The 15,821-nt window shown below is 34.6% G+C and overlaps 3 protein-coding genes across 6 annotated transcripts; all 3 read left to right on the top strand.

The window, feature by feature from the left end:
• Positions 1 to 4,453: 4,453 nt before the first annotated feature.
• On the top strand, positions 4,454 to 6,207 carry LOC105198668 (spindle and kinetochore-associated protein 1). Its single transcript, XM_011165475.3, has 5 exons — positions 4,454 to 4,677; positions 4,785 to 4,911; positions 5,001 to 5,122; positions 5,196 to 5,667; positions 5,784 to 6,207. The coding sequence occupies exons 2-5, from the start codon at positions 4,788 to 4,790 to the stop codon at positions 5,939 to 5,941; spliced, it is 876 nt and encodes a 291-aa protein (XP_011163777.2). The 5' UTR covers positions 4,454 to 4,677; positions 4,785 to 4,787; the 3' UTR covers positions 5,942 to 6,207.
• Positions 6,208 to 6,556: 349 nt separating this feature from the next.
• LOC105198667 (zinc finger protein 271) lies at positions 6,557 to 9,760 on the top strand. The gene is made up of 2 exons (XM_011165474.3): positions 6,557 to 7,387; positions 7,596 to 9,760. The coding sequence occupies exons 1-2, from the start codon at positions 7,124 to 7,126 to the stop codon at positions 9,498 to 9,500; spliced, it is 2,169 nt and encodes a 722-aa protein (XP_011163776.2). The 5' UTR covers positions 6,557 to 7,123; the 3' UTR covers positions 9,501 to 9,760.
• Positions 9,761 to 10,059: 299 nt separating this feature from the next.
• LOC105198666 (aftiphilin) lies at positions 10,060 to 15,791 on the top strand. Of its 4 annotated transcripts, none has more exons than XM_011165471.3 (8): positions 10,061 to 10,347; positions 10,748 to 10,859; positions 10,967 to 12,849; positions 13,010 to 13,222; positions 13,313 to 13,462; positions 13,538 to 13,598; positions 13,828 to 13,956; positions 14,168 to 15,791. In XM_011165471.3, the coding sequence occupies exons 2-8, from the start codon at positions 10,757 to 10,759 to the stop codon at positions 14,674 to 14,676; spliced, it is 3,048 nt and encodes a 1,015-aa protein (XP_011163773.2). In that variant the 5' UTR covers positions 10,061 to 10,347; positions 10,748 to 10,756; the 3' UTR covers positions 14,677 to 15,791. The 4 variants fall into 4 exon arrangements, with proteins under 4 accessions (XP_039309470.1, XP_011163773.2, XP_025990184.2 ...); XM_026134399.2 differs by having other exon boundaries at positions 13,822 to 13,956; XM_039453536.1 differs by lacking the exon at positions 14,168 to 15,791 and having other exon boundaries at positions 10,060 to 10,347; positions 13,776 to 13,834.
• Positions 15,792 to 15,821: the final 30 nt, after the last annotated feature.

Raw genomic sequence — 15,821 nt, 5'->3', positions numbered from 1 at the left:
CACTGATGTTCTATTACAATAATCATTTTTCCGATAAATTCTTTTAAAAATAAAATCAAGTGGAAGATGTATTTTGACAATTTACTATGATTAAATTAACCTTTTTAAATTTTTACTATTGAAACCATATAAACATAGTAGATGTAACTATACATAAAAGATAGCATATTATAATTCAGGCAGCTATAATTTGCATTCTCTTCTCTCAGTGTAACCATACACAAAACATGTTTAAAAAAACAAGCACATTTATGGTTATTTCAACTCAGTGCCACAAGTAAAAAATAAACATAATTTTAGTCAAATTCAACACACATTTTTAGTTAAATTATTTAACTCTATCGTTTTAGTTAAATTAACTACATATTTAATAAGAATAGTGGCGACTTCTAGATACGGTTAAAAATAACTCAATTTGAGTAAAATTTGACATTACAGATTTAACAATGTAAGAAACGTTAGATACTGTAGTTCATTAACAACTAATTATAAATTGAGATCTTATGTTACCATAATGTTAACATAAAATTTGATTTAATAATTAAAATGCATACACATGTACTTAATAATATGTATTCTCTTTACATAAACATGCTAATTTGAAACGCTTAACAAAAATAAGATGATGGAAAATAAAAAAATAATTAATAATTCTTTTTTAATAAAAGAAACTGCATTTTTTTACACAAAAATCGTACTTTTTTGTTTGTAAGACCGTCATTTTAAAACTGATTAAAATTTTTTAATATCTGTAGTCTACTTTGTGCACAGATTCATATAATAAAAATCTCTGTTTTTGTATTGGAACACTTGGAAGGAAGCTATAACGATCATCATTTTTTTATCATTAAAGATAAACATTTTTATCAAACACTCCATCATCTCTTTTTCTCGGTATTGCGATAATGGTACATATTCACTTACCGATTGTTGCTGCTGCTGCATTTCCTTCTGGTTAATTCTGAAAATATAGTAAATATAATTCATAAATATAAATAGAATATGTTATATATTTGAAAGATGGGAGTCTTTTGACCACGTTGCAATGAACCAAGTCACTCATAATGCTTGAATAGTGGAAAAAATCTATGCATCAGCCGCTGTGAATGGCTACGATCTTCTTCTTCTATGTGAGTCTATGGATTTCTGGCTCTTCACGAGCAACAGTACCACGTTTTTTGTTTCAAGCTTTGTTGTTAGAGCATTTGACTGTGGTCAATCGCAACGTGATCAAATAAAACGCTCCTCTCTCGCACACTACGCGATGAGCGACGAGCGATAACAGACATTCAATTGGAATTCTGCTTGCCCCAACATGACAATGTAATACAAAGCTCTCATTGGATATCGCTCATCACTCATCGCGTTCAGTGTAGAAAAGCCGTGGCAGAGTAGAAATCAATATGGCGATGGTTCTGGCAGCGCAGACAGATGTAGTAAAACGGTCGTGATAGGTGTTGCGCGTACACGTCTAAATTATTTCAAATTTTGAAATATTTTTCGACAAAATTTCAGTATAATTTTTATACAATTTTAGCACAATTGCAACAAAATTTAATTAAATTTGAAACAAATTAGCATTCTTACGAATATTTTCATCAAAATTGATTAAAATTCGATAATTGTATTCGATGATAACAGTCGATAAACAAAATTTTACTATTAGAATTTAATAGTCTTATTTTCTTCTTCCAGAGCTTAATTTTGAAAATTCGCTTTTAAGAAATCTTTCGATGGAATAAGATCCTCTCGTTAAAAAAAATACTTCTGTTAAAAACTTTCATAGAAATGCCGTAATTGAAACCATATATTAGCGTTATTTGCGTTCATAATGACGTCATCAGAATACTACATGTCATTTCTGCGATAAAATCAAAATGAACATGGTTAATGTTCCTCTTAGAAGGAAAGTTAGGAACAAATTAATTTCGAAAAGCGTCTACATTCAAAATAAAATTTTTCATAACTTCTTTGCTAAGGAATTATTCTTCAAACTTTGCAGGTAACTTCCTTATACTACTCAGAACGTGTGTGGAAAGTTTTAAAAACGAGTCCCTCTTAGATGGAAAGATATGAACAAATTAATTTCAAAGAGATTCCACCTTTGCAATTAATTTTTCATAACTTATTTCTACAAGGGATTGATTCTTTAAACTTTGCATGTAACTTCCATGTACTACTCAGAACGTTTAAAAAGTTAAGAATAAGTTAAGAATAAGTCCTTCTTAGATAGAAAGATATGAGCAAATTAATTTTGATAGGAACCTATCTTTGAAATTAATTTTTTATAACTTATTTCTAAGAAAGATTGATTCTTCAAACTTTGCATGTAACTTCATAATACTATTTAGAACGTGTATGAAAAGTTTTATGAATGAGTCCCTTTTAGATGGACAGATAAGAACAAATTAATTTCAAAGGTGGAATTCCTTCAAAATTAATTAGCTCATATCTTTCCATTTAAGAGGGACTTATTTTTAAAACTTTCCACACACACACACACACACACACACACACACACACACACAAATATTCTGGGTAGTATATGGAAGTTACATGCAAAGTTTGAAGAATTAGTTTGTCTTAAAAATAAGTTACAAAAAAGTTAATTTCAAAGGTAGAATCCCTTTGAAATTAATTTGGTCATATCTTTTTATCTAAGATGAACTCATTTTTAAAACTTTCCACACATATATTCTGAATAGTATGACAAAGTTGGCTACAAAGTTTAAAGAATAAGTACCCAAAAAAATTATGAAAAATTTATTTTGAAAATAAACACTCTTCAAAATTAATTTGCTCATTACTTCCTTCTAAGAGGGATACGATCCATTAGATTTTACCACAGATGTAATACATACCCTGATGTCATTATGGACACAAGTGATGCTAATATTTTAGCGATCCCATAAAAAAGGCTAGGATAGCTACTCTCAATCTTCTCTCTGGTCATACCTGTGTTATGGCGTACCCCAAGAGGCCAAGAAACTTATTTGATTGTCAGACAAACATCTGAATAGGAGTAGCATCAAATTTAATATTTGTATAATTGTCTACATTTCTCAGACATAGAGACGCTTCAAAATAAAGTCACAGCTAAATCACAGCCACTCTCAGGCTTCTCTCTTATATTTTTTTACACAGATCTGTTTCAGACTTACCAACGTCAATGCATAACAACAGACCTGAAACTGCATTAATTTGTAACATATAAATATGTATACAATGCCCAAGAACAATCAACATTAAGAAACAATTATTAGGCGCATTCAAATTTGTATTATTAAACAGATATTTAATTAAAAAATTACAATCAATAACAAATTATTTACCTATAGTTGTTCCACCAGTGCCTGATGTCATTTTCCAGGCCTCCTCCTCCTCCTCTCGTTGGATCGCGCCATTGCTGCTCCTTCATCATGTATGTACTCGCGCAAGATTCTTATTAATTATTTGCATACTAATAACCGAAAAGTTCGCACGACATACGTGTTGTACGACACTCCGGATGATTTCACAATTCCGCAAAACTTTCGATTCTCGTCCGACACTTGACATCCGCACAAGTCAATCACTCAATCGTTAATTCTCATGCCATGTCGCCAATTCTCCGTATACAAAAAAAAAATATATTACGCGCAGCACGACACGTCACACCCAACGCGAAAATCCCGCGTGATACGCACTTAATTCCGTTCTAACCCGTTTCATACAACATTCTTCGAATTCCACTGCGCGAATAATGCATCTTTCGAAATATTCGAGCGAATTCGTGCGACCGGGCGCACGCGCGCGCGCGCGCGCGGAGACGCAACAAGCACACGATCGGCGGGCGTGATATCGCGGTTCACAAAGAGTACATATACCGTATATACGATACCATTGCACACGTATCAAAACAATCATCCGTTTTCAGCAGTTAAATGTCATTTTTCACCGTCATATTTGCGCACAATTCCAACTCGAGTCAAAACATACAAATAGCACACGGCACACGCAGAATTCGAGCTGATTCGAGCACCGGCGGAGAAAAAGCTAAGATGGCGACAGTGACGGTGTCGATAGGGTGGCGCCACTGGCGCCTCGACCATATCATATAAAGCCTGATTCAGCCTGCACGTAGCAATCGGCAAGCGTCGAGCGGCAAGCTTCGTTGATTGGCTGCTGCTGCTCGACGCTTGTATTCTTATGGTCGGTATTCATAGTCCGTTCTTATATTTAAGATCATCTTAAGTATCATCTTAAGACGTCGTTAACCAATCAGAAAGCCAGAGATTTCAAAGAATCATGTAGTGGGGGTACCTCCACCATATGATTTTAGCACAGACTTGAACCATTTTTATCGACAGAGTTGCAAAATGGATGTAATTTTAGTTCATATTCCGACCAGAATGGATGTGCGTCGTTAGTGCGCCGGGAATTTTAGCGTTATAAGAAAAAGGCCGGCGTGGCCGCTCTCAGGTTCCTCTCTGGTTCGGTAGATAGTTCGGTGGAAACGGTCATGAAATTTAAATTTTGATGAATACGTCGCGTGGTCCGAAACAAATTTAATTCATATTTCTTGATATATTTCGATGAAATAAAAAGAGGGGAAAGCGGTACGTTGCAATTAACTCTCTCAGCTTTCTCAGGATTTTTTGTAAGAATCAATATTCTTATAAATTTCGTTAAGTTCAGGTATGTTTCATAAACACGTACATGTACATGAGGTTATATGCACACTTCTCTCTCATATTTTATATGTATAAAGTACAAATTTAATTGTATATATGAATTATCTGCAGTTTATGAAACAAGCTATGATCAATGAAAATAGACCTACGAGACAGGATAATGATAATTTGGAAGAGATAATTGGTAAACAAGCCAAGAGACTTAAAGAACTCAATGCAGCCACAATATTAATAAAAGGTATTATATTGTATTTGTTATTCTTTTTAAAACTTTTACTGTGTGAGTGATAAAGTTTTTATTGTAGAATCGTATTTTGCTTTTTACAGGTAAACAAAATATAAAGGATGAACTTCAGAGAACACACGAGGAACTATTACAAATTTCATCTAGCATCTTGGAAACAAAGAAAATATTGAGAAGAATACATGAACAGAATTCCCGTTCCCATGTAAGTATTGAATTATTTCTGAAAATTTATTTCCAAATTGAAAATTTATTAAAATGCTTTTGTTTGTGTGAAGGAAATATTGACGTTAGTTGAAACTTTGGACAAAAGAATTCTCCATCAGGAAGAAAATGTTCCACCTGAACTCATACAAGGCTATCAGAATGCAACCGTATCTTCCCCTAATATGTTAGAGTGTACTGTTAATTCAATGCATCATCAGTTAACAGCACAAACACCTAATAACAAAATTGAAAAATCAGAAATGGTGACAGATTGTAAAAGAACACTTTTCAATGAACCAGATGTATGCCCAACAATATCTTTCATCACCTTGGAAGAATTTAATAAAGTGCCTAAATATATTATTGGGAGGCAAACAACTAATACTTTGGAGACAATTAATAACTTTATAAGTGCCATAAATCAGACATTAATTGCAAAGTACACAATTTTAACATTGGGAAAGGCTGGTGCTCAAAAAAAGAATGAACTTAATCTATATTTACACTATAAAAAACAGGAATTTGATATCAGAGAAGAAAATAGTAAGTTTTCAATCTAACAATTTAAGTTGATATAAATAATTATAATTAATATGTATAAATATATATAAACATCAAGTACTACATACACACACATATAACTTGTAAATAATTTTCAGGATACCTCTACTTTTTCACAGCTGAGGATTATTATAGACAAACAAAAACAAAGATTGATAAAACCAAGTTAAACTTGTTAACTGCATTGCGCCATTGCAAACGTTTACGAGAATGTAGGATAAAAAATGAATTACGATATGTTATAATACAACATTAATATTATCTTTGTATTCATGAATATGCATGAATGTTTAACTTTATCATGTAAAAATATATTCTAATATTAACCCTTTGCACTCCTATGTCGAGTATGACTCGACATCAGTTTTTATCCCAGGAGCTCCTTTGTAGAGTCTCGCTCGACATAGGAAATGAAATTAATGAAATTGATGAAATGTGATTCAGAGTGCAAAGCGTTAATATTATACTAATACGGCCAGAATTGTAGAATATTAATGAAAATAATATATGTAACATATTATATTTCTTGAATATTCATTTATGTAATATTAATATTTTTATATACGAAATTAAAAAAATTAATGTAAGTGATTTGTAATTTTTTCTCTTTAATTTCTTTATGAAAGATAATAAAAGATTATACAAATCTTTGTAAAAATATAATAAAGTTAATCATTCTGTGTTATCAAAATCATTGATCATTAATCAAAATCATTAATAAAATTAATTGTTCTATGTATCAATTGAATATTTTTTATAGATTAATAAGATTAAGATTAATTTTTTGATCTGTATTGATTAAATATTTTCCATTTTATTTAATGAATATTATTTGTAAAATGAATATTATTTGTTCTAGAGTTTTTTTTAACATATTTATTATATGAATTGAATAAAAATTTAACTGTATATAACCTTTATATCTTTGTTGTCTTGCACTAATTTGAAGACAAAATAGAAACAAAGAAATAGTTTCAATTGTTTTTCTGATGTAGCAGGCAATTATTTCTAGTTAGTTAACCAATCTGTTTGTTTGTCTTTGAAGAAGCTGAATCATGGTAGCAAGAAAATTCACTATATAAAAGAATATTAAGTTTGCCATGAATATTTGAATATTTGCGTTCTTTTCAAAGAAAAAAGAGGTAACAAATTTATTTTTTTTTTTATTAATATTTCAAGTATTTTTCAGTGTATAAAAGAAATTTGGTCAATCAATACGTATTATATTTTTGTTTTACCTATTTTATCATAAGTAAAAATTATAAAATGTTATTAAACAATATCCACTGTAATTCATAACATACAATTATATATATCATAATTTTATAATGGCACTTTATATATTTTTGTACATGATAAATATAATGGTTATAAGTATTTGTAATTGATTGTTACATTATTTAATTTATGTTAAGAATTTAATTTGCAGCAATAAAATATGTCAAAGCCAGAATCAATTAGTACCTTAAGTGATCATGAAGATGATATTGACAATTTGGATGGTTCTATGCTATGGTCTCAAGAGGAGCCACTTTCTTCTAACGAAATATTAGAATTATCGGCGCAAGATGAAAAAGAAAACAGCTTATTTTCTTTTTGTCGATTATGTGCTGGTCAAACCACTAATCCAATATATATCTATTCGGAATTTGGAGAATCAATGAAACTGGCACATAAAATAAATACATGCTTAAGTGTTAAGGTAAAATATTTTATTAAAATATGTTTACATAATTTTATAAGCATGTCTATGACATACTGTGAGTCTTACAAATATATAACAAATATATTCTTGTATATATGTTTATACACACAAATATATATATATATATATGTATGCGTGTATGTATATATTATTATGCTTATGTGCGTAAATATGTGCATTATATAACGTGATTCATGTATTGTAGATTAAGAAGACAGACCCATTGCCAAAGCAGCTTTGTTCGACATGTGTTGAGAAAGTAAACTGGTATGACAAATTTGATGCACAATGCATTAAAGCAGAGGAAATTCTGTCAACAATGCTAAAGGAAAAGCAGTCTTTTAATATTTCTAATGGAGTCCTTTCTGACCAGCAATCCTGTCCCTTATGCATAAATGGCTTCATGAATATGTGTGAAGAGACTTTTCAGTATACGAAGGATATGGAATTATATGAAAATATAATTCTAGATAGCAGTGACGAGGAGAATGTATTCAACAATGCCAAGGTTGATAAGAAAAGTGGTGGAATTTGTTCTATCACCTTACAATGCTTGGGAACCAGGCAGAAATATCTAAAATGTGGAGCGTGCATGAATCTTTATCATACCGAGGAGACACTAAACAGTCATAAATGTAAGCCCAGTATGCAGAATACAACAAAACCGTACCAATGTCTTGTATGTGACAAGACATTTACTTTCGAAGAACGATTAAATTTTCACATGCAATTTCACAAAGGTGCGAAAGCATTGTATTGCGAGGTCTGTAAGATAACGTTCGGTAAAGAGCTGAAGCTGTTCTACCATTACAAAAGACAACATTCTAAGGAGATTAGTGTCTCGTGTCTACAATGTGGAAAATTATTCGAGAATCAGGAAGCGCTTCGAGTGCACGTTTGCGTTGACGGTAAAAATCGACCTCATATTTGCGAAGTGTGCAACAAAGGCTTTTTTGATGGCTACACTCTGAAGCGTCACGTAGTGACACACCTGCCTGAGAAGCCTTACAAATGCTCGGAATGCTCAAAGAGTTTTACACAGAAATCGAGATTGAACAAGCATGTCGCGAGCCACTGCATAGTTATCGAGAACAGCCAGACGGTCTGGAAATGCGTCCAGTGTGGTGAGGTATTCACCTCTTGCGACGATGCAGATATTCATTACAAGATAATACACGAGGACAAGATCACGCTGATCGAGGAACTGGTGGCATCCAAGCTGTATCATTGCGAGTTTTGCAACAGCCATTTTACCAACGCGGACAACTTGAACATTCATCAAAAATGTCACGTTGTCGAAAAACCCTACACATGTAATACCTGTATGGCCACTTATAAATCATTCGCGGAAGCTGTTTTACATTGGAAGGAACATCCCAGACTGTTTAAAGTTCTCGTCGTCTTCTTGTGCGACGTCTGTAATAAGGACATGAAGGAATTATCCCTGCTGTACAAGCACAAGCAAAATCGGCACGACCATGCATCCAGATTATCAGAATCGGGCGACGCAAAATTCATCTGCGAACTCTGCGGGACTGTGTTCGACAAAAGCGAGGATATACAGGATCACGGACGAGATCAATGTTCCAAGTTTCCCTGTGACATTTGTGGCAGCCTGCTGCCTACGGCAAACTCCTTGAATGCACACAAAAGGCGGCATAACGGATTGAGACCATATGTTTGTAACATTTGCGGAAAGAGTTATACTCAGTCCAGCCACATGTGGACTCACAAGAGATTCCACATGGGCATCAAGCCTTACGCCTGCGAATATTGCGAGCAGCGTTTCACGATAAAGCCGGACTTGGCGGATCACATTAGGAAGAAGCACACGAGGGAAAGGCCGTTCAAGTGCGACGTCTGCAACAAGGCTTTCCTGACCGGATCCGTCTTTTATCAGCACAGATTGATACACCGTGGTGATCGTAGATACAAGTGCCACTATTGCGAGAAGGCCTTCACCAGGACGGAGGCTTTGAACAATCACATCAAGATACACACTGGGGAAAAGCCGCATTCGTGCGACGTATGCGGCAGATGCTTCAGACAGAAGGGAGATATGAGGAAACACAGACGCACGAAGCACGCTTCTGAACAGAACAAATCTTGAGGATTGTCGCGTCTCTCTCTCTCTCTCTCTCTCTCTCTCTCTTTCTCTCTCTCTCTCATTCATACGGAGTCATTATTATTCTTTCGTTTTTGCATTTTAATTATTTATACTGATAAGGAATTAAATATGTACAATATATTTGTGCAAAAATAATTATTTACTATAGCAGATTCATATCGATTATTATTACATAAACTATAATAGCTTTCTCAATAAATAGTAAAATAAAATATTTGAACAATATGATGTTGAATTACTATAAGAAACATAAAATGGATAAGAATATATAATACATTGTGCATGTAACATATATATATAATTATGTAATTGTATAATATAACAAGTTATACATAAAATATGAAGCATATCATTAAATAACAGTTTGCATAGCTGTATGTTAATATACTATGTTGCGTTTTTAAAAAAATTACTGCTACAAATTATTATTTATTTATTTTGCATTGCATTTTAAGTTTATCAATATATGAATTGATTTTGAATAGCCGCGAGGTGCGTCAAGCGTCAACGCACGACAGGTGCGCGCTGACGGCGTCGTAGCGTTGCGCACGCGCCACCCGCGTCCTGGAACAGGTGATGTTACATACCTGCGATGTCTCATGACCGCCGTCATCGTGCATCCAATCGTCACGCACGGATGATCTGCTGCTGGACGATCCGATACCTGGCTGTGATAATTACCGAGGCTCGTCGCACCCATACACGCGGGACACGCGTCGCGATGATGGCCGAGATGACAGTACCAAGATAGAATTGTGCCGACGGGCATCCCGGGATCCACGGAGCGGACTACGCTGGCTACGTGGTGGTAGCAGTCCTGAAAGTGACGGTGAGAACAAAGACGTCGTCATCGTTGTCGTCGCACCGTCACCGTCGCCGTCGCCGTCGCCGTCGCGTCACAGCGCGAGAGCCCCGCCTCGGAACTCTCTACCTTCTGCTCGGCCACGGGAAAATTCTCCCCGAGTCTGTGTCCGAGAGCGCAAAACTTAACCTTAACGCGTTTGACATATGTAACGGATACACGCGTGGTGAAAAAGGGAGTCATCCAGTAGTTGTAAACAAAGCCCGCGTACGCGACCGAAGGGTAGTTACATATGGTAGTCGAATGATTTCGCGGATCATCCTCACCCTCACCCATCTTAAGAAAGGACTTTTATCCTTTTATGTCTCTCTTTAATTTTATCGTTGACATTTGTAAAACGTGTTATTGTTGATGTTATTTGAAACAGGGAAGAATCATGGCTTTCCCACCTTTAGTCAGCTCTACGCCACCGCCTTTAGACAACTTTGGAGAGTCTGATGAAGATGAATTTGGAGATTTCACGGCTGGTGGAATAGATGGTATTTAATTTATATATAAATTAACTATCATTATGTTTTGCAAAGTGTCAAATTATATTCCATATTGTAGCATAATTGTCTTCTGATTTGTATAATTATTATTATAGGTCTGTCTGTTTCATCAGAATCCCCACAAAAATTGATCACTCCGGTACAAACGCCAATAGCATCACAGAACGTATCTCCTAGAGTAAATGGTATTAACGAGTCACCAGTATTGGATAATTGCCCTAAGATAAACGAAGCCTCGAAATGTGGCGTTATCGACGATCTGTTGATCGTCGAAAAGGCAGAGAACCATGTGAGCCATATAAGATTGAAGAATAATAGTAACGTATTGGAGAATAATTTTGGAAACTCTAGTATAACAGAACACAATGTATTAGATTCACCTAGGAGTGGCGAGTCGCGTAATGTTGAGACTAGTAATAGCGTTAATCACGTTTGTACTCGGAATGTTTTAGCTAAGGAAAATTTTGTTGATACAGATGTAATTAGTAGTAACAATAGTAGTTTAGCTGATAGCGTAAAGACAGTCAGTGAACAGGAGGGATCGTCGAACGCTTTGGAGGCGAATGACGAGGCGGAACCCGTGAGTCTGGACTTGGAGGATCCCACGAGTACGCCGGACATTCTGCAACAATTGGACGATGATTTTTACAATTATGAACAGTTTAAAGATTCCACTGAGTGGGACGACGCTGTTTGCGATGAAAAGATGGATGTAACTGTGACGGTTCTGCAGTCAGATTACATGAATGATAAGCCTAATTCCATGGATGCGGAATGTAACGTAACGGATGAGGTTGAAGAAACTTATGCACCATACGGCGAGAATGAAACCCGTGTCAATGATACTAATGACAAATCTGCCTTTATTCATGATGAAAGGACAATTTCCAGTTTTGTTACCTTGCAAGAACTTAATGTAGACAGTACCAATGTTCTTAGACAACCGGACTGCGAATTCACTGTTCAGCCGAAATTTATAGAGATGTACGATGTAATAGCCAACACTGAGGCGAGCAATGAGAAGTCGAGTAAAACTGTAAATGATTCTTTCAGCTTTGATTTCACTTTCGACAACGATACTGTAAGAGAGGAATCAAATCTAGATGATACATCTGTACATCCGCATATTGAAGACATTCACCTTCGAAACTTTAGTAGAAAAAGCGACGCGAATACTTTTCCTAATAATTTCTGCGATGTAGCTGATGTAAAAAGTACTATACAATCAAAAGAAAGCGAATATGTAGCCGTAGAAACGAAAAATCAAATTATACAAAAAATAGATGTGAATGAGGCGAGTGAGGAAATTACCGCTTATTCCGAGAGGAAAGAGTCTAGTAACGAAGAGATACGAAAACACTACATTCCGGAAAATGGTTTTGACGCACACGATAATTCCGACTTTACAGAATTTATGGAGCATAGAGATTTCGAAGATGTATCGGAGTTGACAAATAACTACAATTCAATATCCAGTAATAGTACATACGAGACAGTACAAATTCACGATTTACATACATCTTCATCCGATGCGTCTTGTATACAAAAGTTTTCACCAATTAAAGCTTCACTGCCATCTACTAATGCATCCCTCGACTGCTTAAAGGATAAAGTTAATATTACGAGTACCACGGACGAAGAATGTGCCACGTATGAGAGCGAAAATTCTGTAATATATTTTAGTGACGGCAAATTTTATGATTTTCATTTACAAACGATCGAGCCAACGGCAACCGAAACACGGGAGAGTAGCTGTCCTGGATTCAAAGGTGTAAACAATGAGGATGACGATTTTGGCGATTTTGCTAATTTTTCCAGTACGACGGTAGAATGGAAATCTGACGATGCTAAAGAATTAAAGGTACCTGAGGACGACGATGATTTCGGAGACTTTAGTAATTTTGAAACGTCAACGGATGTAGTAGAGGCACAACAGTTTAGTTTAAAAGAATCTATATGTCGGATAGAAAACAAGAATGTGAGTTTAGGAATGTTTGTCTATTACAAGATTGTTAGCTTATTAGAAGTTTATTAGAATAGTATGTTGTTTTAATTTAGATTCTTAGTCTTATATTATAAAATGAATAATACAATTTAATATATTTTAACACATAATTTATAATACGAAATAATTTCAGGCTGCGAATAAAATAGAAGATATAATAGCAAATATGTTTTTCGTGGTTTCTGAATATAATGAAGTCGAATTGAAAGCCTTAATAGATAAAACGGATAAAATTTGGCAGAATGTAAAGAGCGTGGAAGAAACCAATGCTCTCACTTATCAATGGGCAAACAGTAGTAGTAACAATATTCTTTTGAACGCTCTTGGCATCGATTCCCGAAACATCGTAAGTAACAATATGCATATAATTTACTCATTAAAATATTGTACACATTTCTAAAAAGAAATTAACGATATTTGTTATGCGAAATCAAAGCTGTTTGGACCGAGATGGAACCCAAATATACCAAGATTTGCTGCAAATCTTGGTTTTACTCCGTTAGAGCCAATTAAAGCTAGCGCTGAACCTCAGCAGCCTTCTACAGCAGCCAGCGCTAGCAAGATGCAAGGTGCAGCTTGTTCAGATGTAAGTTGATACTTAATTTCTGTAGTACGTGTGTATGTAAATATATATTAATTAATAATTGTAACGTCGTATTAGGAAGTACCTGCCGCTCAATTTGATTGGAATAGTTCTGGTCTTGTAAATCCTCTAGATGCTAGTAAGTATTTATTGTAATTGCATGTTTGATAGTTAAGACATTGCGTTAAAGAAAAAATGTTGCTACATGTCTCATATTTTGCTAAATGGTTATCACATTTAACAAGATAGAGAAAGAGAATATTTTCTACTTATTCTGTACATAAAAGTAGTTATGGTGTTGTCTTATAACATATAGATTACGTACGTGTTGAATTTTGTCTTAAATGTCGCGAAAAATAACGATACAGGTGATGGGTTATCTGCTCTTCTGCCTCTGGATTTGTTGTGTCCGTTTGACCCTCTACTAACACCTCATTGCTCCACACATTCCGAATCCTATCATCAGTCATCTTGCTCAACGAACTCCGTTTATTACTGTAAGTGCTCAAGCTGTAATCTGTAATGTCTTTGCCTTTGTACATGCATATATATTCATAACTCTTGTTTCAAATATCTTTTCTAAACGTATATTAGAAATTAAGTAGACTCCACTTATTTGTTTAATTTTAAGCAGTGTTTTCAAAATTACTATAGCCATAGTTTTGTTAGTTACTTTTATTTAATTATCAATTTTTATTACTGATACAGATCCAACAGAAGCACTTGTACAAGAACCAAAAAGTCAATCTATGAAATCGCAAAACTTATCCGACTTTACGAGCAGTTCACTGAAACAGCAAAAATTGTCTCAGACATCGAAAATAATAGAACCGTTGCCAGGACCCTGTACAGTGGAATGGAAGAAGAAGACCGAACAAGATTTCGGAATCAAGCAGAAAAGCAACCCGTCGCATCGAGCATTGAAAAGTGTCTCTCTGACCAACAATAAATCATTTCCAATAAGCAATAATACCTCCAGGGTACACGAGTATCACAGAAAGGTAGTAGTCGGTAAGAAAGAGAATACGCAAGGTGCGGAACACGTGGTCATGGACCGATACGGCCGACCGATGACTGTGCAAGCCGAAACCATGAAAGTTTTGAATCAGTTACCGGACCTGTCGTTTTTGAACGCGAGAACTTTGCTATTCAATCGCGAACAGAGGCAGATCGTGCCGGATCTGGGCGCTATGATAAATCGGAAGATGCCTGGCTGAGTAACATCGGTCTGAACACGAGTTTGAAAGGGCAAACGCGAGAGGAAACTTCCCAGAGAACCTGTTGCGAGCTGGATGTTTCTAAATGACCCATACAATCAAAATGTACTTCTGCTACCTTTCAAATCTGTGTTCAGACCAACCTTTGATCCAACCTTGGCTCTTCCACGTCAGGAAAGGATAATGAGACGTCACGTATGAAAGACACTGTCCTATATTAATCTATTCGCTTGCGGCACCGAGCAATGCACTTCGACATTCCGAATCATTATTGTTTTGTGATTTTATAGCGCTATTGGTACTGTTACTGAATCTTTCAAAGTCTTTACTTTGTTACACAATTATAATTTAACGTTGTAGCGATTGTTTCGGAAATTATCGCACGTTTGTTTCGTTAACTCAGCAGTTGTGTAATCTTTATTAAAGACGATAGTTTTATGTCCTTAATTAGATATAAGAAATCACACATTCGGCCATATTCTAGTCTACAGTTCTTAATAATTAAGTTTTATATATTATATGTTAGAGAAGATTTGTTCGAATTGTTTATTTTCGATAATGATGATTGCGGGCAATTGAGCAGCGCTGGAGTATTATACTCATTTGTATCGTGTTTCAAATTTACCTACCTAATGTTCTGAAATGTTCTGAAACTTTTAGAACAAACTGAATATTTACCGTGTCTACCATTCAAGAAACTGTGCGTACTTTGTACGATGTTCAATTTGATCTGTTATAATTTTAAACAATCGTAAATATTCCCAGTCATATAGAGAATACATACACACATACACCATTTTAACTACCCCAAATAAAAATTATGTACTAATTGTAAGTCAATTATTGTAGATTGACGAGATTGATATCTGTAATGAAATCGTCGAGTGATACGTTTATCAAATTCGCTTGATGCTTTTATTGCACATTTTAAATTTCTACTGTGGAACGTAATGTACTTAATTATGTAAATTTCGGCATTTGCATATTGATCATTAGAATGAAACGATAAATATTATTATCATTATTCGTTATTTATTAATGATAACATTGTAATATATATTTTATGTAAAATATTGTGGATAACATTAACACATAGGCAATATTTGATGATCAAATCGTTGTTATTTTTTTTAACCATTTCTATG

The sequence above is a fragment of the Solenopsis invicta genome, chromosome 1 (genome assembly GCF_016802725.1).
Source record: "Solenopsis invicta isolate M01_SB chromosome 1, UNIL_Sinv_3.0, whole genome shotgun sequence".
NCBI classification, from domain to species: domain Eukaryota; kingdom Metazoa; phylum Arthropoda; class Insecta; order Hymenoptera; family Formicidae; genus Solenopsis; species Solenopsis invicta.
This window is presented reverse-complemented; position numbering and strand designations above follow the sequence as displayed.